Source organism: Nymphaea colorata, chromosome 1 (assembly GCF_008831285.2).
Source record: "Nymphaea colorata isolate Beijing-Zhang1983 chromosome 1, ASM883128v2, whole genome shotgun sequence".
In the NCBI taxonomy this organism is placed as follows: Eukaryota; Viridiplantae; Streptophyta; class Magnoliopsida; order Nymphaeales; family Nymphaeaceae; genus Nymphaea; species Nymphaea colorata.
Window position 1 is genome coordinate 9243791 of NC_045138.2, and position 21914 is coordinate 9265704.

The window sequence follows — 21914 nt, forward strand, 5'->3', positions numbered from 1 at the left end:
ATGTCCAAGCAAGAGAGAGATGAAAGAGAGCAGCAACAAATGACGTATGCCTCTTGTTATCATTATATACTAATCACGATTTACGGTACGTCATAAAATACACAAAATAGCAATAAGATTTACAAGTATGCCATCACTCATTGATGTGTTGGGCGTGTGGATCAAATGGGTCGGGTCTGGGTTACCTGATCCATATGTACAAACTTAACCGCCCCCCTCAAGTTGTGCATAGGGTTTGATCATGCGCAACTTGTTCTTCAATTCCCAGAAATGGTGCCCTGTGAGTCCCATGGTAAAAAGATCAACCACTTGTTCAGACGTGGATATATAAGTGGGAACAATCTTGTCTTTCGCAACCTTTTGGCGAATGAAGTGTTGATCAATCTCTATATCCTTAGTGCGATTATGTAGAACAGAATTGAAGGCAATCTTGATCGCGCTTTGGTTGTCACAAAATAGAGATGACTGAGCAATGGGAAGAGAAAGTTCCCCAAGCAGATGACGTAACCATGAAGCTTTAGCTGTGCCTGTAGCCAATGTTATCCGTATCGTACGATACGTATCGTATAGATCACTTTGACCTATACGATACGTATTCGATATTACGATACTGGTTAAAACACAAAATTTTTTATTTTTTAAAGTTTAAACACTCCTCCCTCTCTCTCTTCTTGTATCTAAAGACTTGAAGAGACGTATGAGGGAGAGGTTTTGCACATTTTTATAAAAAGTAACCAAGGATTCATCGATTTGGGAGATATTATCGTTAAATCATGAAAGATGATAGCTATATGTTTTGAACTTATAAAATTGTGTTGTAATCTAAGTCCTAAAACTCCAAGTCCTAAGACTCTAAGTCTTAAGATTCTATAAAATTTTCAAGTTTAAAATTGTGATGAATGCTTATTATGTTATTTTGAATATCTAATTTCTTATTTTTGAATGTGTTGTTGATACACATGAATGTTCCTTATGTATGAAGATCTTTTTTATATTTGAATACATTTTTCTTGATTATGATTTTTTGTTAATTTTTTCAGATTTTTAATAATTTTTCTCTATTTTTTCTGATTTTTAAATATGTTTTAAAATTAAAAAATTAATTTTACGATACGCTACGCTACGTTTATAATATGTTACGATACAAGTATAGGTCGGCCCGACCGATACGCGATACGCTACGCCTTTTATAACATTGCCTATAGCCATTGCCCTATATTTTGCCTCGATGCTAGATCTGACAACTGCACGCTGTTTCCTGCTACTCCAACAAATAAGGTTGGAATCAAGGAAGAGACAATAATCGAAACTGGTCGTCTATCGTTTGGATCACATGCCCAATCTGCATCAGTATAAGTGGAAATGTTGTGGCCAAACAGTTGACTGTCTTGTGTAGATGAGTCCATCCCCAAGAGTAGCCTTAAGATAACGCAAAATACGTTTGGTAACATCCATATGCCCTTCTTTGGGTGCATGCATAAACCGAGAGACTTGATTCACAACCTATACTATGTCTGGGCGTGTAAAAGTGAGATATTGCAACTTGCCAACTATACTCCGATAGAAACTAGGATTTGGGTAGGCATCAATCCCATCAGATGCATATAATTTTGTGTTGAGAACATTAGGTGTATTTATGGGCTTGCAACTTGTCATACCTGCCCTATCCAAAATATCAAGAGTGTATTTATGCTGTGCTACCTTTTCTATCAAGCTCAACACCCAAGAAATACCGTAGCTCGCTGAGATCCTTCATCTTAAATTCTTGTTGCAATACCTCCTTAACATGGGATATATGACATGAAGAGTTTCCAGTTTGAACTATGTCATCTACATATATAAGTAGCCAAGTGGTAACTTCACCTGAATGATAGATGAATAAGGAATGATAAGTGAACTTTTGAAGAAACCAGCCTGTTGTATATGGAGGGAAAATCTAGCGAACCATGAACGAGATGCTTGCTTAAGCCCATACATTGATTTTTGTAATTTGCACACCCATTTGGTTAGATCATTGGAAACATATCCTGGAGGTTGTTCCATATAAACTTCTTTCTTTAGAAACCCATTTAGAAAAACCTTTTTAACATCCAACTGATATAAATTCCAACCATATGAGACAACAAGAGAGATGATAACTCGGATCGTTCCCATCTTGATGACTGGACTGAAGGTCTCATCATAATCTTCCCTGTACTGCTGAGTGAAGCCTCTAGCCACGAGTCGAGCCTTATATTTATCAATGCTTCCATCAGGTTTATACTTGAGTTTGTAAACCCATTTTGAGCCCACCACATTCTTACCATTTGGACGAGGAACAATCTCCCATGTTTGACATTCATTTAAGGCAGCCATTTCTTCATTCATGGCCTCGATCCAATGTTTGCTTTTGCACGTTTGCTCATAGCATTATGGCTCCACCTTTTTGTTCAATTTTGTCATGAAAAGCTGAAAATCGAAAGAGAAATTACCATAACTTACCCATCTATCAATAGGCTGCCGCTCACGTTCTGATCTACGTGGACAAGTAGTGACAGTTTCTGGCCCCAATCCACTCAAAGCATGCTGTACCTTGTCCTTGTCACTGACTGGATGCTCTATGATGGCAAGCTGATCGCTGACATTTTTGATCTTTTGTATATATTCCAAGACTGAACGTGTGCGTCGCTTAATATCCTGAAATTGGCTCTTGAGTTGTAGAAATCTCGCTTCTGATACTTGAGAATACGTGGTAGCAAGTACATTCCACAACTCAAGTGCTGAAAGATCATCATCAACACCCGCCAAAACTTCCTTTGATAGTGTGGAGGTGATATAAGCAACAAGAGATTGATCATGAGCCATCCACATCTCATATTCAGGATTGATTTCTGCAATGGTCTCTTGAGCTTGCCCTGCAGCATTCTTCACCTCTCGCATAAATTAGGGCAGATGGTAGGGTTAGGGCAGAAATTTGGGGATTAGGGTTAGGGCAGAATTTGGGGATTAGGGAAGAAAATAGAGATTTGAGGATTAGGGCATAAAAGAAACAAAGATTAGGGCAGAAATTAGAGATTCGTACCGAACATTCTTAGTGGCAAAACCTGCTCTGATACCATGTAAGATTTTGATATCTAATACCAAACCATCAAATGAAGTTAGATGCAAGAGGAGGAAGAGAGAAGTGGGCTGCACGTCCAAGCAAGAGAGAGAGATGAAAGAGAGCAACAACAAATGACGTTTGCCTCTTGTTATCATTATATACTAAGCACGATTTATGGTACATTATAAAATACACAAAATAACAATAAGATTTACAAGTATGCCACCGCCCATGATTTGTTGGGCGTGTGGATCAAATGGGTCGGGTTTGGGTGACCCGATCCATATATAGAAACTTAACAGATGCCAAATTGCCAATAATACATACTGGAACTTACAAGTCTGAACTGTTTCAATTCACCTGGAATGGGAGGGAGTAGCTTTTGCTTCCTACAAGCAAAGAAGTCAAAAATTTGGTGCCTTAGATTTCCTTTTTGATCAGTGGCAACTGCTGCATTCATTTTTCTTGTTTCTAGTAAAAGACTTGACTGGTTCGTTATTGTGTCTAAGTAGCCATGGTAGTTGGTTCTCGGCCGACTGGTCTGTAGGCCAAATAGCTGGGTATTAAAGCTAGAGGTTAGTTGTTGACTAACCTGACTAGTTCTTTGCCATTGTCACCTCTGTCACATGGGTTCCTTTGTTTAGGTGAAGTACCTGTGTTGACACGGGTACAACATGGGTACGGGTACTCCCTTTGACATGGCCTGGACAAAGTCAAACCTGTGTCGGTTGCAGTCAATGCAGCCACGACTGTATCCATCGTTTTTTAGACTTGGTCAAAGTTGACGAAGTCCATTTTTGTCCACTAATTAAGTTTTCTTTTAAACCATCATGTATATACAATAGAATGAAGAGCCATTAACAAACACTAAAGGGCTGTTCATGTTCACTGTGGTGTAGCTCACTCTTCAGCAGGATTTTCTGGTGATTTTAGTTTTCTTTAATAGAACTTGTTATATTTTTTTGTTTGCTTAAAAGCATATTTTTTGTTAATATATATACGCATGTGTGGATATGTGTATGTCAGTGTCTTTGTTCCCCAATTTTTTCAAAGTGCCATGCACCCATGGTTGTTCTGGAACCCGTACGGCCGCCACTGCTCCTATGTAACATAGATTGTCACAAATCTTTGTTCTTGGCTGTTCACAGATTTTCTTATTTGAAGTTTTCTTTTTCTCAAAAAATCTGATAATTTTCAGAACGAAAACTTAATCTTAATAACTAGAGAAAATAAAATAAATATAAAATATTCTTCATTTCCTCTGGATTTCTTCTTTCTTTCTTCCTTTCCTTACTTTTGCTTTCTTTCTTGCTCCTGTTTTCTCTTCCATCTCCTGTTTTCCTTCCTTTCTCCTCTCTCTATTACAGTCAGCTGCACCTGGCACTGATGCACATTTTTTCTTCTTCTTTTTTCCTTTCTTCTTTCCCCTTCCTCCATGTTGCAGTCAGTTGCTGCATCTTCCTACTGCATACACAAAAGTCTTTTCCTTCTGGAACCAATAATTCTAGGAGCTTATGAGGCTTTAACTGTTTCAATGCATGAGCAATCAAACCAGGACTTGTGTGCCTTACGGATTTGCTTCTTGATCAATGATAATTGCTGCATTATTTGCTCATCTAGTTAAAATCGAGACTATTCGATCAATGTATCTAACTGGTTGCGCTAGTTAGTTTTCAACCAACTAGCTTTCATCAAAGTCTCATGCTAGTTGTTGACTAGGGTGACCATTTTCATGAATGCGGTTTCTTGGGTTTTTGTGCAAGGTTCTTCTATTTTTGCTTTTTTCATCTTTATCAAATGGAAAATTTAAAGAATCTTCATTAGAAGATCCAAGAAATAAACGTAATATGTTCTTTCGGTATTTTTGTGTCCTTTTCTGCAGAAACATCTTGTTTCCCTCTAGCTTTTTCCTTTTCCTTTTTTTCTCCTTCATTCTTTTTTTTTTCTTTGCATTCCTTCTCTTTGCTGCTCCTTTTTCCTTCTTCTCTTTTCCTCCCTTTCTTCCCTTCTTACTTCCTCTTTTCTCTATAACAGTCAGCTGCGCTTGGCACTGGATGCCGAATTTGTTTTTCCCTCTTATTTTTGTCCTTCATTAATCTCTTCCTTTCTTCTTTCCTCTTCTCCATGTTTCAGTAATGTTAAATGCCGCACCGCATACTCAAAATTGTTTTCCTTCTTTTTTTCTTACTCTGCTCCTCCTTTCTTGATTGTTTTTCCTTTGAAAGAATATATATATATATATATATATATATATATATATATATATATATATATATATATATATATATATATATATATATAACATGTAGTGTTTTTCTTTTAAAATTTTAGAAACTTGCGAATGTTAATTTTTTTAAAAAATTGCAAATATTTGATAATGTTTTTTGTAAATAGATAGTGGGAAACTCATGATTTCGTAGTCTTTTTTTTCTATTGATTAATTTCTGAGATTTTATCAATGAATCACAGATTGATCATTTTGAAACCACAGAGTGTGACAAATGATAGTATCGGCACATAACAATTGCCTTTTACTCTGAGATATCCATCTAATCTTTTCTTTTTTACTAAAATCTTCTCTTGTTTTATTCAGATAAGGACTCAAAGAGAATGCTTCTTTCCGCAAAGCGTTCCCTGATTTCATCTGCTGATCAAATTCCATCTGACATCTCTCAAGTTCAATCTGGTTCTGTCATACATGTGAGAATGTAGTAGATATACTTTCTTTTATGTTTTCAATAATTATGTGGCTTTTGTTTTGCAATGGTGTAAATTCATGATTGATTATCACTGTTGTTGTTATTATCTATTGGTCTGTGAAACTAGGGCTACATTTGCAATGTAATTGAGAATGGTTGCTTTGTCCGCTATCTTGGTCACATGACTGGATTTGCTTCGAAAAAGAATGTAAGTATCTACGATCATTTTGATTTTTTTTTCTCTCTGTTCCTCTTTCAGATTGAGGATTAACTTGTCTTTGCCTTGAAGGCACTTGATGACCATGGTGGCAGCGTGACTGAATGCTTTTGCATTGGACAATCAGTTCGAAGTCATGTTCTTGAGGTTACTTTTTTTTTTCCAGATTTGTCAGCGCCTCTGTCTCATGTGCTCATAGTTAATTCATATTTCAGGTTAATGCTGAATCTAGGAGAGTAAAAGTCTCACTGAAACAATCATCATGTTATTCATCAGATGCATCATTCATGGAGGAATACTTTCATATGGAGGATGAGGTTGACATTTGTTCTTTCAATGCAGTTCTAGTAATCCAATTCATTTGGTTTCTCTTCTTTACTGTTTGATATTGTATGACAGTCCATTATGTCTTCTATAGTAGTATTGTTCATACTGCAGTTGTTTTCTTTTTTTGGTGAACTTGGAATGACAGTTGGGTGATTGATATATGTTGATGATGGGGCAACTTAGAAGCATAGGACAGTTTAAAAAAACAGTTAATGAAACTTAAGGAAAATGCCACCAACAAAGAAAAAACAGAAGTCGTTGCAATGTTAGTGTCTCACTGTCTTGCAATTTTTTTGTAGATATCTTTTAAAAAACGTTTATTGAGTATATTCTAAACGTTTTTTTAGTTTTTTAATATTTTAATAATAAAATGTATCATTTTTTTGAGAAAATTCTTTGAAAGCTTATAATTTGCTAAGTTTGCTATTATATGTATATTTCAAAATTTTTTAAATTCCCAAGATTTTCCTAAGAAGAAAATTTATCATTAATGCCTGAGAGCAACCTTACCAATAAGAATTGAGAACTATGTTTTGTGACTACGCCACTACGGTCACTGCATTTTCTCCAGAATCAGTTTTCATTGAAATAATTAGCTTTACATGTGTTTCCTACTGATCTCAAGTTTATTCAAACGATGAAGAAACCTTACAGCTTACTCAAAAACCAAGAGCGTTCTTGGTGCAATTTTTTTTCTTATGATTGCACTGTTGTCATAGAAGATATGTGCCATTACCATTGTCTGATACGAAAAGAAATGCAAGATGGAATCTCAAGATCCCTGTCTCTGCTTTTTTAGAGTTGTACTAAGGGTAGTACACATCAGTGTTGGCTTGGTGTTTCTTCGGAATGTTAAAGGGGATATATCTCTTTCTTTTCATTATCTAGCGCCTAGTTTAGAGTCCCTTGTCAGTATTTATGTTCTTTCAATTTGTATTGTGGAAGGTTTTATTTATTTCTGTTCCTGGACTGTTGGCTATTTGAAGATTGTCATAATGTGTGGTGTCTGTGTGTACACTTCCCAACACAAAGCTCCTTTATAAAATACTTATAATGTTCTAACTTATAAGCATGCTGGTGGAGAGTGCTGGAAGTTTGGTAATGATCATGATCCTGAACTATGTAATATGATCATGCCTTCAAACGGCCCTGCACCAGTGTTGACACGCATGTGCACAACATGGCTTAGACATGACAGACGTATTTTCTTTCTTGGGTCTTTTTGGTATTTTTTTGTTTACTAATTTACATTTTATGAATATAAGAATGAATATATGTATTTGTTAAAATGCCCCACAACAGTGTCTGCCCATGTGACATAGATCTTAAACTAATGACTTGAATTCAAAATGGGAAGTTCCATTGCCTTTTGAGTTGTGAGTGCTGAGAAGTATGAATAGCATTTGCAAATGAAAAGTCATTTGTATGAAAAAATCTTTCCTACTTGCCATGCCAATAGGTGGGCTGGTAAGTGGCAATGAAGATGTTTTTTTTTCCTCTAATCATCCAAGGTGGATTGGACATTTGATTACCATGCGGACCAGCATTGTGATTCTATTTGTTAGCCTTCAAAAGCATGCTAGGTATAATCTTCATCTCTTGGTCGTCGAAATTTTTGGGTTCAATCAACATAAGTGGCACAAAATCTGCTGAGTTCCTCCCATGATACTGTATTGGTGGTCTTAGTCAACCACTCTATTGATTCAAAATTCAGCAGATGGTAGATTCAGTGGGCATCTCTGCAATTACTTGTCTCAAGGACATAAAAATTGCTAGCACCATTGGAGAATTGTTGATGATCTGTGGATCAATAGTTCAAATTGTGAAGAGCATGAGAACCACATTGTTTTGTTAATACTACTATTATTGTACAATTAACTGTGTTACTTTGATTTCTGCATCTCTGTTCATTACCATCAAACTCTTTGAACAGTTTTGGTAGTATTTTTTGCATAGAATGTTCCCAAGAGGCCAAGATAAAGTTTTGGTTCTTACATCAGTATAATTTGATGTATAGCATTCTTGAATACTTTAGAAATAGAGGATGGTAGCTTACCAAAAGTAAGGTTTTGTAAATATTGTAGTTGCATATATTGATATTGTTCAGCTCTTCTTGATTGAAAAATGTGGTACTCAGAAGCTGCTGCATGCAGAATGTATCTTTGAAAATGAAGATTCCGTAAAACGTAGTTGTTTCTTTTCGATTCAACTTTTAATTGAGCACACTTTTTTTTAATTGCGATTATCACCCTGGTGTATCATGTATTTGACATTGTTAACTTTTTGGCTAGATTGCAATGCTACAACAGTCAGAACCTGAAGGTTCTGATATGAAGTGGATGGATTCTTTTGTGGTGGGAAGCATGGTTGAGGCTGAAGTGCAGGGGCTAAAAGAATTTGGTGTAGTTGTAAGCTTCAAAAAATATCCTGATTTAGTTGGGTTTATCACAAACTATCAATGTAAGTTCTTGTTTGATTTAGTGGCCTTGAATAATGTAATTTCTTCTTCTAATAGATACGAAACCTGTGTCTTGCAGTAGATGGTAATAATGTGGGAGTTGGCTCTACTGTGAAAGCTTTGGTTATTGATATTTCAAAGGTTGATAACATTGTTGACCTGTCATTGAAGCATAGTTTAATTGAAGAATACCAAAGAAAAGCATTTGGGCACTCACGTTCCAAGGTTAGTCCTTTAGTCCGCAGAGTGTTGAAGTTCTTACTAAAGACTGTATAATGTAAGGGCCATATCATTTGCTTTTATGAATTGAGGATGAGTGGTTTGTCTAGACTGCTGCCTTGAGGAGGCATTAGTTGCATTAGTTGTCAACAATGTTTCACCAGTTGCTCATGCACACATATTGACTGTATCAGTAATTCCTTTGCTCATTCTATGGCTGATTGTACTTGTGAAATCAGAAACGTCCAAGAGGCCTAGGTAAGGATGTTATATTCGGTGACACAGTTAATGCAGTTGTGGAGTTAATCAAAGATAATTATTTGGCAAGTACCGCTTCTCCTTTTCTTTTTCCTGCATTCTGGATCTGATTTAGTATTTTGAAGATTATTCAATAGATTAAATTCTTACATTTTTATGCTTCTCATACAGGTTCTTTCTTTGCCTGAACATGGACATGCTATAGGATATGCACTTTCAAGTGATTATAACACACAGAAATTTTCACGGAAAAAATATGTTGAAGGTGCAAGGTAGGTACCGCTGTTCAGGACCTAAAAAAAATGGAGCCATCTTCTCTAAATTTTTATGTCAATCATCTATAATCTTGTTTGCTATTAGAGTGACTTACAAAGTGATCCTGTTATACGTTCCCATGATTCCTCATCACAAGATACCTAAACAAAACAAAAAAAATGTTGGCCCTGTGGTTTTCCAGTATCACTTGTGAAAGTAAATGCATGTAATCTTGCACAAGGTTCTACCACAGATGTTTTCCCCCCTTTTGAACCATCTCAGGATGCTGAGCATGGTATGAAGTATAGGGTTCAATGCCTTCATGGGATATTCTTTTGTATTTCTGAGTGGTGATCTCCTGTATTTTCTTGTTTTTTGATCTTGACAAAGCATGAGTAGTTGTCGTTTCAGCACTACGGGATGACATAGAATCTGCGTCAAACAGGTATCATTGCAAGTGCAACATTTTTCCAAAAAAAAAAAAGAAGAAAAAAGAATGTAGGGGCAGATGCAGTGAGGTTGGGCGTGTGTGTAGTGTGACTATATATATATATATATATATATATATATATATATATGAGTTGTCTAAAAAGAGTAAAACTAGCAATAAATGTTTCACTAGTATAGAAAATAGCAATTAATGATTAACAAACTATGATTTCATCCATGATCCAATACAAAGTAAAACGAGTTGTCTGATGCTGCACTCAAGCTGCACTTGACAAGACTTGGGGTGGCATCCTTTTTGAATCATACTGTAAGATATGTGCTGCCTTAGTTAAGCAAACAGTGTCAGTTTGGTGTAGCCATCCATATGAGAGATGAAATTACAAAAAACTTTGGCGATCACAACTAGGACTTCATGCATGACCCTTCAACATGGCAAAGAGGAACCAGACTGCCAGTACTTCTACATTTGCTACTATAGAGTTGAAGTATCTATTGACGGGTCTTGGAACCGGGTCTGGACCTGGACCCGGTCCAGGTTGTAGCCCTCATTGGGCTTTATTTAAGTCTTTGTAACTCTCAGTTTTCAGTGTGTGAATAAAATTTTAGTAAGAGAGTGTCTGGCTGCTAGTGAGCGCCAGGTATTCCCTATCGGAGTGATGACATTGTGAAGGCTCAACAAATTAAAAAATGTATTTTAGAAGATGAATGGTGGGATAAGATTTCATATTTTCTGCAGTTTACAGAGCCTATTTGGCAGATGTTGAGAGAAGTTGACAAAGAAGGGCCCATGCTTCATAGAGTTTATGATATGTGGGATAACATGATTGAAAAAATTCAAAACATCATTTTTAGACAGGAGAAGAAGAATGTTGCACTTGATGATTTTAAGTTTTTCGTTCATGTGCATAAAATTTTAGTAAGAAGATGGAATAGAAGCAATAACCTTTTGCATTGTATGACACACTCCTTAAATCCCAAATATTATGGACAAACATGGTTGGCAGGAGGCACTGGTCGTGTTCCTCCTAATCGAGATCCAAAAATATCAAAAAATAGGGAGATATGTTTGGGAAGACTATATTCTGATTCTCATCGGTTGAAGATAATAAATAGTGAGTTTGCGAGCTTCTCTGGTGGAAGAAGTGATTCAGTACAAGCTGCAATGGCAAGATATGAAGAAGATCCTGTTAATTGGTGGTTATGTTTTGGAGCAGCGACACCAAATCTCCAGCAACTTGCATTGAAGTTATTATCTCAACCTGCAACCTCTTCATGTTGTGAAAGAAATTGGAGCACTTATTCTCAAATTCACAATATCAAGAGAAATAAGCTAACCAGTAAGCGAACAGAAGATTTAGTTTATGTCCACTCCAACCTACGCCTACTTTCACGTACTTCAGATGCTTACAGGTATTTCTTTCTTTTTGTATCTTCGGTATGTATACATAATTACATTTGTATATTATGTTGGTTGTTTAAAGATAATATTAACTTAAAAGTTAAATTATATTTTGATTTTGTTGCAACTTGTAGTTCAAGATCATCCAAGTATTGGGATGTTAATCCAAAGGACATTGACGTGGACCTTGAAGGGGAACATGATTTGCATGCTCTTAATATGGACCTTACAGAACCTGTTTCTCCTTCTAATCTTGATGATGTAACTGAGGAGGATGAGATTCAAGAAAGTTGATGTATTTTGTATGTTAATTATGTGACTGAAGAGAATGAGAATCAAGAAAGTTGATGTATTTGAGAATCAAGGCTGATAAATTTTGGATCATGATTTATAAATATGTTATTCTGTTTGTAATTTTTTGATATATATATGTGTGAATGTATTATTTTGTTTGAAATTTTTTGACACATATATATATGTGCATGTGTGTGTACGGCCGTACCCCTGCACCCAAGTTTTTTGAAAATGGTCTGTGCCCGTACTCGCACCCGCACCCGTACCCGTACCTATGTGACATAGAGTATAAGTGTCTTGATCCCTCTACTGGTTGTGTATATGTCACCAATGATGTTACTTTTGAACATGTCTGTTATTTTGGTGAGAATCCTCTTCAGGGGGAGAAGTATATGACAAGGGAAGAGTATTCTTCAAGTCAAGAAATTCAAATAACAGATTTTCTGGATTACAAACGTGAAGAGAGTTAAGTCACAGATGTTCTGGAACATGAAAAGGATGAAGACTGTGGTGCTAGGATTGTGGAGGAACGTAAACATTTGTTTGGGCAGGTTTACTCTCGCCAAAGACTACCTATGGGTGGAAAGAACGCTACTCCCAATCCCAATGTTACATCTTCCCTGGATGACCCAAGTCATGCCTTGGAGGAGTTAGTTGAAAAGGAGTTCCAGACAAAAGTTTCTAATGAAGAGCTACCCATTGCCTTAAGGAAGGTTGTGAGGTCATGTACTCAACACCCTATTGGTAACTTCATATCATATTCTAAACTGAGCAAGGATTACAAATGTTTTATATCATCTCTTTCTTTGGCTGTAATTCCCCGGACTGTTGCTGAGGCTCAGAGTGATTCTAAGTGGACCCATGCAATGCGAAAAGAGATGGAAGCTTTGAATATGAATGAAACATGGGAAGTGGTAAAGGTCCCCGAAGGAGCTCATCTGGTCGGATCCAAATGGGTTTACACCATTAAGTACAAGACAGGCGTGAGTGTGGATAGGTACAAAGCTCACCTCGTTGCCAAAGGATTCAATCAGAAATATGGAATCGACTATTTAGAGACTTTTGCTCCTGTTCCTAAGATGAAGACCATCAGAGTTATTATCTCTTTGGCTGTGATAAGAGAATGGAAGATGTATCAATTTGATGTCAAGAATGCCTTTTTGAATGGCGACCTTGAGGAAGATGTGTATATGTGTTGTGTATGCCCCCAAGATATGAGGAACCAGGAAGATGTTGCAATCTGAGAAAGGCTTTGTATGGACTTAAACAATCTCCTCGAGCATGGTTTGAACGTCTTAGACAAGTTATGAGACGACATGAGTATAATCAAGGTAATGAAGATCATACACTCTTTGTGGAGAGAAGAACAGAGAGTTACTCTGTTGTTAGTCTTTGTTGATGATCTGATTGTTACAGGAGATGATGAAGACTAAATAGCAAGATTAAAGAAGTTATTGGCCGTTGAGCTTGATCTCAAGGACCTTGGCAAGCTGAGATATTTTCTTGGTATTGAAATCGCTAGATCTGGTACGAGCCTTGTGTTAAATCAACGAAAGTAAACTTTAGACTTACTGAAGGAGATTGGAAAACTAGGATGTAGACCGGCTTCTACTCCTCTAGATACTAGGCACAAACTCTGTATTAAAGTTGGAGAACCTCTTTGTGAAGAGGCCAAGGTGAGGTATCAACATCTGGTAGGGAAGTTGATCTATCTCGCTCTTAATAGACCTGATATCACCTTTGCTGTGAACGTTATGAGTAAGTTCATGCATGCTCCAACTGATGCTCACCTGAAGGCAGTTGACAGGATCTTATGTTACTTGAAGAGGAGCCCTGACAAGGGGCTCCTATATGTGAAGCAAGGGCCTCTCGAGATCGAAGGTATTCTGATGCTGATTGAGCAGACTGTGTTGATACTAGGAGATCAACCTCAGGGTACTATATTTACCATGAGGGGGAATCTCATGGTATGGAGGAGTAAGAGGCAAGATGTTTGTTCCCGCTCTAGTGCAGAAGCTGAATACAGAGCTTTTGTTGTGGGAGTGTCTGAACTACTGTGGCTGAAAGCCTGAAAGTGTTGTTGACTGATATTGATATAGATTGAAGGGTCAATGAACATGTATTGTGATAACAAGTCAGCGATCAACTTGGCCAACAACCCTGTGTTACATGACCAAATAAAACATGTTGAGATTGATCGTTACTTCATCCGAGAGAGAATTGATGCGAAAGAGTTGGTTCTGCCATACATTAAGTCTGAGGACCAAACTGTTGATGTTCTGACTAAGGCCTTACCTTCGACCCTGTTTGAGAAAAACGTATCCAAGTTGGTCATGTTTGATATGTATGCCCAACTTGAGGGTGAGTGTTGAAGTATTTATTGAAGGGTCTTGGAACTGGGTCTGGACCTGGACCCGGTCCAGGTTGTAGCCCTAGTTGGACCTTACTTAAGTCTTTGTAACTCTCAATTTTCAGTGTGTGAATAAAATTTTAGTAAGAGTGTCTGGCTGCTAGTGAGCGCCAGGTATTCCCTATCGTGGTTAGTTTTCAGTGTGAATAAAATTTTAGTAAGAGAGTGTCTGGCTGCTAGTGAGCGCTAGGTATTCCCTATCGTGGTTTCTTATCCCTCGAGTCGAGGGTTTTCCACGTTAAGATCATTTCATCCAGTTTTTTCCTACTTTCTACAGAAATAAAAAAATGCTTATGTTTGCTTTCTGTCATTTACTAGAAAATAAACTAAAAATTTCTGACTACAAGGGTGTGGGGATAGGTGGGGGCAGGCATCACACAATATCTCCTCTGCATTTTCTGCAGCACTCCCATGGGCACAACAGAAAAAGTTGGATATCCATTGAAGGATGCATTTTTGCTGTAGGGGGCATGTGTTTCTCAGAAGTCAAGACTGTTTCCTCTCCCACTCAAACACAGCCTAGGAGGTTGTCTGATAATGGATAAATAGAATTGTCTCACATGCATTCCATGCATCCCATGGAATCCTGAAACGGTGCTCCATGTTTGGTGGAGTGTTTGTTCCTTCTTAACACAAATGCGGCCTCTCTCGAGGCTGTCTTTGTTCTCTGTTCTTTGGATCTCTTGGCAACCTCAGGATGGGAAAGCAAAGACCCTCAGATCCCATGCTGGTAACAAATTTTCCTGTGCATGATATTCACCAAATAAATCTATTTGATAATATTCACCTAATAAATATATCTATTTTTCTGTACCTCCTACAAGCATATCATACCCTACAAATTTTCCTTGTTGAAGTAAAAATAGATTCTGATAGTGCTCCAGAACTTTTTGTGAAGTTAGGGCAGGGTATGCATGAGTGTTTGTGAAATGGATTGCTTCAATCGTGAAATATCATACTCCTCTGCTAGTCACTCTTATTTATCTCTGCCAAGAGCAGCAGTTTTAAGACAAAGCGGATTTATGTCACAAGGGTGAAGGTTCTGGTCCAACTGGGTGTGTGTATGCATCTATGGGAAATGAGCAAAATTAGTCCAATTTTGAGACTGGCTTTTCAGGTCTCTGCCTTTCCCTAATCCTAGTGTTGTGAGGATGGTCATGGATAGGGGGAGAAACTATATGTACATAATTAAGTTGAAAGCAATTGAGAACAAGCAACAAGAAGTAAATGATATTATGCTCATGAAAAAACATTGCTGAATGTCAATTTAATGAATTAAGAAAAAATAATGCCACTGAATACATGACCAAATGACTGAACCTTGTATTCAAATGCCAAGCAAAATCCAGAATAAGACACACATGAATGTATGGCAAAGGATTGTTTATGAGAGAATATCATCACAATTCATAAGTTAAAACTTTTTATGTAAATGAGCTATCGTTGTAATAATTAATGGATACAATCGATCACCAGCATCATTGCCATTTTCATTATCATAAAGTCCCTCGAAAGAAGGAATGATTGGACCAACTAATCCCTTGTAAATCGAGGTCCTCTAGGTTCACATCACAAAAAATTTGATGGATCACAGCTGTCATGCAAAAGAACACAAAAAAATGAAAAATGACAATGCTAACAATGATACACATTATATTATGCAATTTTGGTGTAAACTACAGAAATTACAACTCTTATCTAACGAAAAAATGTAATACTTATAACCATGAGTTTGTCCTCTATGTAAAATTGGAGCACAAAATTAGATCTTCCACATGCTTGCTGGTGAGTTTTTTTCTTTTAATGATACTAAACTAGGAATTGTGTAATTTACTCTTTTGCAAGTGTGGGTGCAGCGTGGCATTTTTCGAAATACACAATAATCTATAACTGTATCCATGTCACTTCTGTCGTGACAACAACCAATAGATCCATATTCTGTTGATATAGTTGATGGCGCAACTACCTATTGCTTTCTAGTACTAATTGAGAAATACACAATAATTTAGAACTATCATAAGATAATATATATATATATATATATATATATATATATACATATATATATATATTCTCATTTTCATAAACGTAGTTATCTGGTTTTTATAATTGAACCTTTTTGGGATATTGAATGGAAGTTCGTTTTTTCTCTAGAAAAACGTTGGAAAAGAAGGTAAGTGTGAAAAGTAGATTAATGTATAATTCATTGTCTTAAGGCACCTGTTCTCATTTATAACATTAATCCTCCTCTTCCTCTTCATAAAAGTCCATACTGTTACCTATGAGTCATCTGTTCTCTTTATATAGCATCAATCCCTTCTTCCTCTTTGTTACAGCCGGCAGCCTTAGAGAGAGAAAACGTAACTTCATTCACTAACCCTAATCTCCATAATAAAGAGTTTAGGGTTGAAGAGAGATTTACAAAGACATCAATAGAAAATAGAGGAATGTTTAAAGAGACCTCCTAATTATTAAATATTGCAAAGAACCACCTAGAAACATAAACTCTTCTAATTCAACACTCCCCCTCAAGCTGGAGCATAGCTTGTCACAACATCTAGAAGAGTCACCAATAGGAAGAGCCTTAGTGAAGACATCTGCAGCTTGATCTTCCGATGATACATGAATGGTGGTTATGGTTCCTCCTTGAACGAGATCCCGAATGTAATGGCAGTCCAGTTCAATATGTTTAGTTCTCTCATGGAAAACTGGATTATTCGCAATGTATGTGGCTGCTCGATTGTCACAATACATCTTCATGGGAAGCAGAATCGACACACTTAGGCTAGATAACATGGATTTAGCCCAAGTCATTTTAGCGACAGTTTGAGCCATAGCTCTGTATTCAGATTGTGCACTAGATCTTGACACCACACCTTGCTTTTTGCTTCTCCAGGATATAAGGTTGCTTCCCACAAATACACAGAATCCTGTGGTAGATTTCCTGTCTTCGACTGAGCCAACATAGTCAGCATCACTATAGGCTTCCACTTCCAGGGTCTTGCATTTTGTGAACAAAAGTCCTTTGTCAGGAGATGATTTCAGATATTTGACCACCATTAAAGCAACATCTCAATGAACTTTCCTGGATCTTTCCATAAATTGATTTAGTTTCCCCACTGCAAAACTAATGTCTGGTTTGGTCACAGTAACATAGAGGAGCTTTCCAATAAGAGACCTGTATTATCGAGCATCGACTAATTCTGATTGGTCATCATAAAGATGTATGCGTGGATTCATAGGTAGATTGGCTGGTTTAGCTCATAGCATCCCGGTGTCTTGCAATAAATCCAGAACATACTTTCGTTGAGCGAGAACTACACCTTCCCTGTTGCGAGCCACCTCTATTCCCAAGAAATATCGTAGTTGACCAAGATCTTTCGTCACAAAGTGTTTTTGAAGGAACAACTTTGTATCAGAAATTTCTTGATCGGAGTCACCTGTCAGGATAATATCATTAACATAAACCACTAGAACGGTCATACCCCTGGAATTCTTCTTGATAAATAGAGAATGATCAAGAGGGGATCTCGCAAAGCCACAGTTTGAGACTACCTCAGAGAACTTGTGAAACCAAGCACGAGGACTCTGCTTAAGTCTATAAATAGCTTTCTTCAGTTTGCACACTTTTCCACACTCCCTCTGTCTCATCGAGATCACCGTACAAAAAAGCATTTTTGACATCAAGCTGATACATGTGCTAGTCATGGTGTACAACCACAGAGATGATAAGACGAATGGTCACCAACCGAGCAACAGGAGAGAAAGTCTCGAAGAAATCAATCCCGTAAGTCTGCGTGTAGCCCTTGGCAACCAACCGAGCTTTGTATCTTTCCGTAGAACCATCAGAATTATATTTCACTGTTAATACCCACTTGGAGCCAACAATCTCACAACCAGGAGGAGGATCAACAAGTTCCCAAGTGTCTCGCTGAACTAATGCATCCATCTCTTCTTGCATAGTTTGTCTCAATTCGGTATCTAATAAGGCCTGTTGGTGACAAGTAGGAACTGCATGGGCCGCCAGAGCTTGAATAAACTGTTGCATACTTTTACCAACACTGTCAGTAGAAACAAAATGAGATATAGGATGCAGAGTACATTGTCGCTTGCCTGTACGAAGAGCAATAGGTAAGTCCTGACAGAGATCAGATGGACTAGGTATACTCACTTCAGATGTACTTACCTTCTGAGAAGCAGTTGGGGAAGGATCATGAGAAGGGTCTTGTCGACGTGTGTAGACCAGCGGAGGATCACGAAACTTTGACACTACATTGGGAGAGTGCCCAGAAGGAGACTCGTAAGGGAATGACTCCTAAGCTATGTCACACGGATACGGCTGGGAAGGTCAAGTACCGGCGTCGACACGCCGACACGGGGATCCCGACACGGGGACACCGCAGGATACGTTTTGGATCGGGTCTGGGTCAGACCCGATCCAAACCAACCCGATTTTCTTTTAAACCGTCGTTTTCTCTTTACGCGACTTTACCCTCCGACAGTCGACTTTCCTTACCTCGACGACTTCCACGGCAGCACAGTTCGGCAATGGCGGGCGACGGCGACGGCGACATCTGGTGGCGTCCGGCGGCAGCCGGCGACAGACAGGTAAGTGTTTTATCTATTATTTTCGACATTAGAAGTTAGGGTTTCAACTTTCATTTGGGGATTTTTTAGATTGGGTATTTCTTACCGATTTTGGGATGTTTTGGTTTGAAGATTGGATGGTTAAGGATCCTATTCTTCACTGCTATGTGCGATATTTTCTTTTTTTTGTTTGATTTTGGGATTTGGGGATTTTGCCGATTTGGGGATTTTGCCTTCGTTGTTGTTGATGATGCTAGATATGTAGCCTTCGTTGTTGTTGATGATGCTAGATATGTAGCCTTCGTTGTTGTTGATGATGCTAGATATGTAGCAGGTTCAGCTACATAGTCGATCGCAGCTAGATATTATAGATGAACTCGGCTGTTGTTGGGAAATTAATGATTCTATTGGCTTCTAGCATGCAATCTAGATGGCATTAACATATAAAATGTTAATTTTAGAAGTTTATAACATGATAGTATGCATATTTCCTCGGCTGTTTTATTTCAGACGTTTTATGTTCATTATATGTTTTGTAACTGCATGTTTATGTTCATTATATGTTTAATGTAGTATGGCGAGGAAAGGAAAAACAGTGTCTCAGTCTCAACCTACAAGTTGTGGTTCTGGAGGTTCTGGATCAGCTGCGTCTATTGCACAGCCACTTTGTTTGAGACTTTCTTGCTTATGTCTTAGCAGTTATCACTTTTGAGATTGGTGATGAACAATGTTTTGTTTGAGACTTTCTTTATTATCATTTTTAATTTTTTTGAATATAATATTCGTCGTATCCGCGTATCCTAAAATTTGGAAAATGCCGTGTCCCCGTACCCGTACCCGTATCCATAGGATACCCGTACCCGTATCCGTGTGACATAGCTCCTAAGGAATAGGAGGAATAGGTAGTGGGTAAGATGACAATGGCATCTCAGTAGAGGTAGGTGGAGAACTATAATAAGGTTGAGACTCAAAGAATGTCACATCCGCACTAATATAATCCTTTTGAGTCAAGGCGTCAAAGCATTTGTAACCTTTATGATTTCTGGAGTAGCCAATAAAGATACACTTAATGGCTTGGGCACCCAATTTATCACGTGTGGGTCAAAGTATGTGAACGAAGCATGTACAACCAATACTTTGGGAGCTATTGGAAACAAGGATCGTTGTGGGTACACAACTTTAATGGGAACCTTGTTGTCAATGGAGGATGAGGGTAAACGGTTGGTCAAGTAACAGGCAGTGGGGATAGCATCTCCCAAAAAATATGCAGGTAGATTAGTATGAAGCATTAGGGAGCGTGCCACATTTAAAAGTTGGCGATGTTTCCGCTCACCTACTCCATTTTGTTGGGAGGTATGGGGACAAGTAAACTGAGGAGAAATGCCATTATTAGAGTAAAATTTCATTAAGATAGATGCCTTGAACTCAAGAGCATTATCAGTACGAACGCTTTTAACAAGAATACCAAACTGGGTCTTTATTTCAATAATAAGATTCTTGAGAGTACATATGAATGAAGAAGATCAAATAGTCTACAATTGGACGGATTAAGACTCAATGAAAAACTGCTACGGGTTTGCTTGCCAAGTTGATAGGCCTCACACTGGAACGACTGTGGAACTGATTGATGAGGAAGTAGGTGATGGAGCTTGGAGACAGATGGATGACCAAGTCTGAGATGCCACTAGAAGGAGGAGGACAATGAAGAAGTCGAGATGACTGCAATACCCACAGAATCAGACAGACAGTAGATGCCTCCTTTCTCATAGCCTCCACCAATCGACTTCCCAGTTTGCAAGTCCTGAAATGAACATACACCAGAGTCAAATGTAACACGACAATGTAAATCATTAATCAATTGTCCAACTGATAAAAGATTAGTGGGAAACTTAGGAGCATATAACACATTAGGAATTGTCATAGACTGAGAAATCTTAATATCTCCATAACCCATAATAGGAGACCATCTACCATCTGCAAGTTTCACATGACGTGTCTGAGGTAATGAGTGTAGCACGATAAACATAGAAGGCTTACTACAAAAGTGTCTCGATGCTCCTGACTCAATAATCCAAGTAGTACATGTATCATGTGGAGTAGTATCAACGGACATAGCATTGTCTATCATAACTATAGAGGCCGCTAGTTGAGTAGATGTGTGTGCTAAGAACTCCTCATACTCTGACTTGTTGATACTCACAGCCAGAGTCTCAGGATTGAAAGAAGGTAAAGACCCCTCTACTATTGATGAAGCTACCTGGATAGATCCAATAGGAGACTGTAATGAATACTTGCCCTGCTTAGATGCAACACCTTTTCCTAGGGGTATAGCGGAAGGACGACCAAGCTTATCACAACATCTGTCTTCCAACTTAGGAGCATCTAACTTTACAGTAGAGCCATAAGAAAAGAGATTGCTGTGTTCTTATGCTCATATTGTGTCTCTGTCTTGCCTTCAGCGGCCATAGTGCACGACTTGACAATGTGATCTTAATCTGGTTGCACTATGATACAATCAAGAGAATAGCGTGCAGCAATCAACTTGAGAAAACTTAGACAGCAGATATATATATATATATATATATATATATATATATATATATATATATATATATATATATATATATATATAACTTTACAGTAGAGCCATAAGAAAAGAGATTGCTGTGTTCTTATGCTTATATTGTGTCTCTGTCTTGCCTTCAGCGGCCATAGTGCACGACTTGACAATGTGATCTTAATCTGGTTGCACTATGATACAATCAAGAGAATAGCGTGCAACAATCAACTTGAGAAAACTTAGACAGCAGATATATATATATATATATATATATATATATATATATATATATTCTTGCACCAAAAGCAGTCCTTAAAAAGAATTTCTGTGAACTTGCTGCTCAGTAAATCAGTCCACCAATCACAACAATCAATAAATGAACAAGAATATACGAACTTCTTGTTCAAAACAGGCCACCAGGCTTCTAAGTATCCACATATGCATATAAAAAAAATTTTTGTTGTTCAAATCAGTCCACCAATCACAACAATCAATAAATGAACAGGAATATATGAACTTGCTGTTCAAGACAGTCCACCAGGCTTCTACGTATCCACATATGCATATAAAAAAAACTTTGTTGTTCCAAATCAGTTCACCAGATTATAAAACAGACATTCAATCTGATAAAAAAATATACCCAATGTGCAACACTCCACTTGCAGCCACTTTTCCACAGTTATCAAAAATATGATAAGA

At 37.7% G+C, this 21914-nt stretch overlaps 1 protein-coding gene across 2 annotated transcripts in view; it reads left to right on the forward strand.

Moving 5' to 3' along the window:
* The window catches only part of LOC116254417 (rRNA biogenesis protein RRP5), a 70551-nt gene that overhangs the window by 37271 nt on the left and 11366 nt on the right, over positions 1–21914 (forward strand). For both annotated transcript variants that reach the window (XM_031629802.2, XM_031629809.2), the window contains exons 18-25: positions 5676–5782; positions 5909–5989; positions 6071–6145; positions 6214–6315; positions 8617–8785; positions 8863–9008; positions 9242–9325; positions 9432–9532. In XM_031629802.2, the coding sequence (XP_031485662.1) occupies positions 5676–5782; positions 5909–5989; positions 6071–6145; positions 6214–6315; positions 8617–8785; positions 8863–9008; positions 9242–9325; positions 9432–9532 (865 nt within the window). The remainder of the gene's footprint in view (positions 1–5675; positions 5783–5908; positions 5990–6070; positions 6146–6213; positions 6316–8616; positions 8786–8862; positions 9009–9241; positions 9326–9431; positions 9533–21914) is intronic.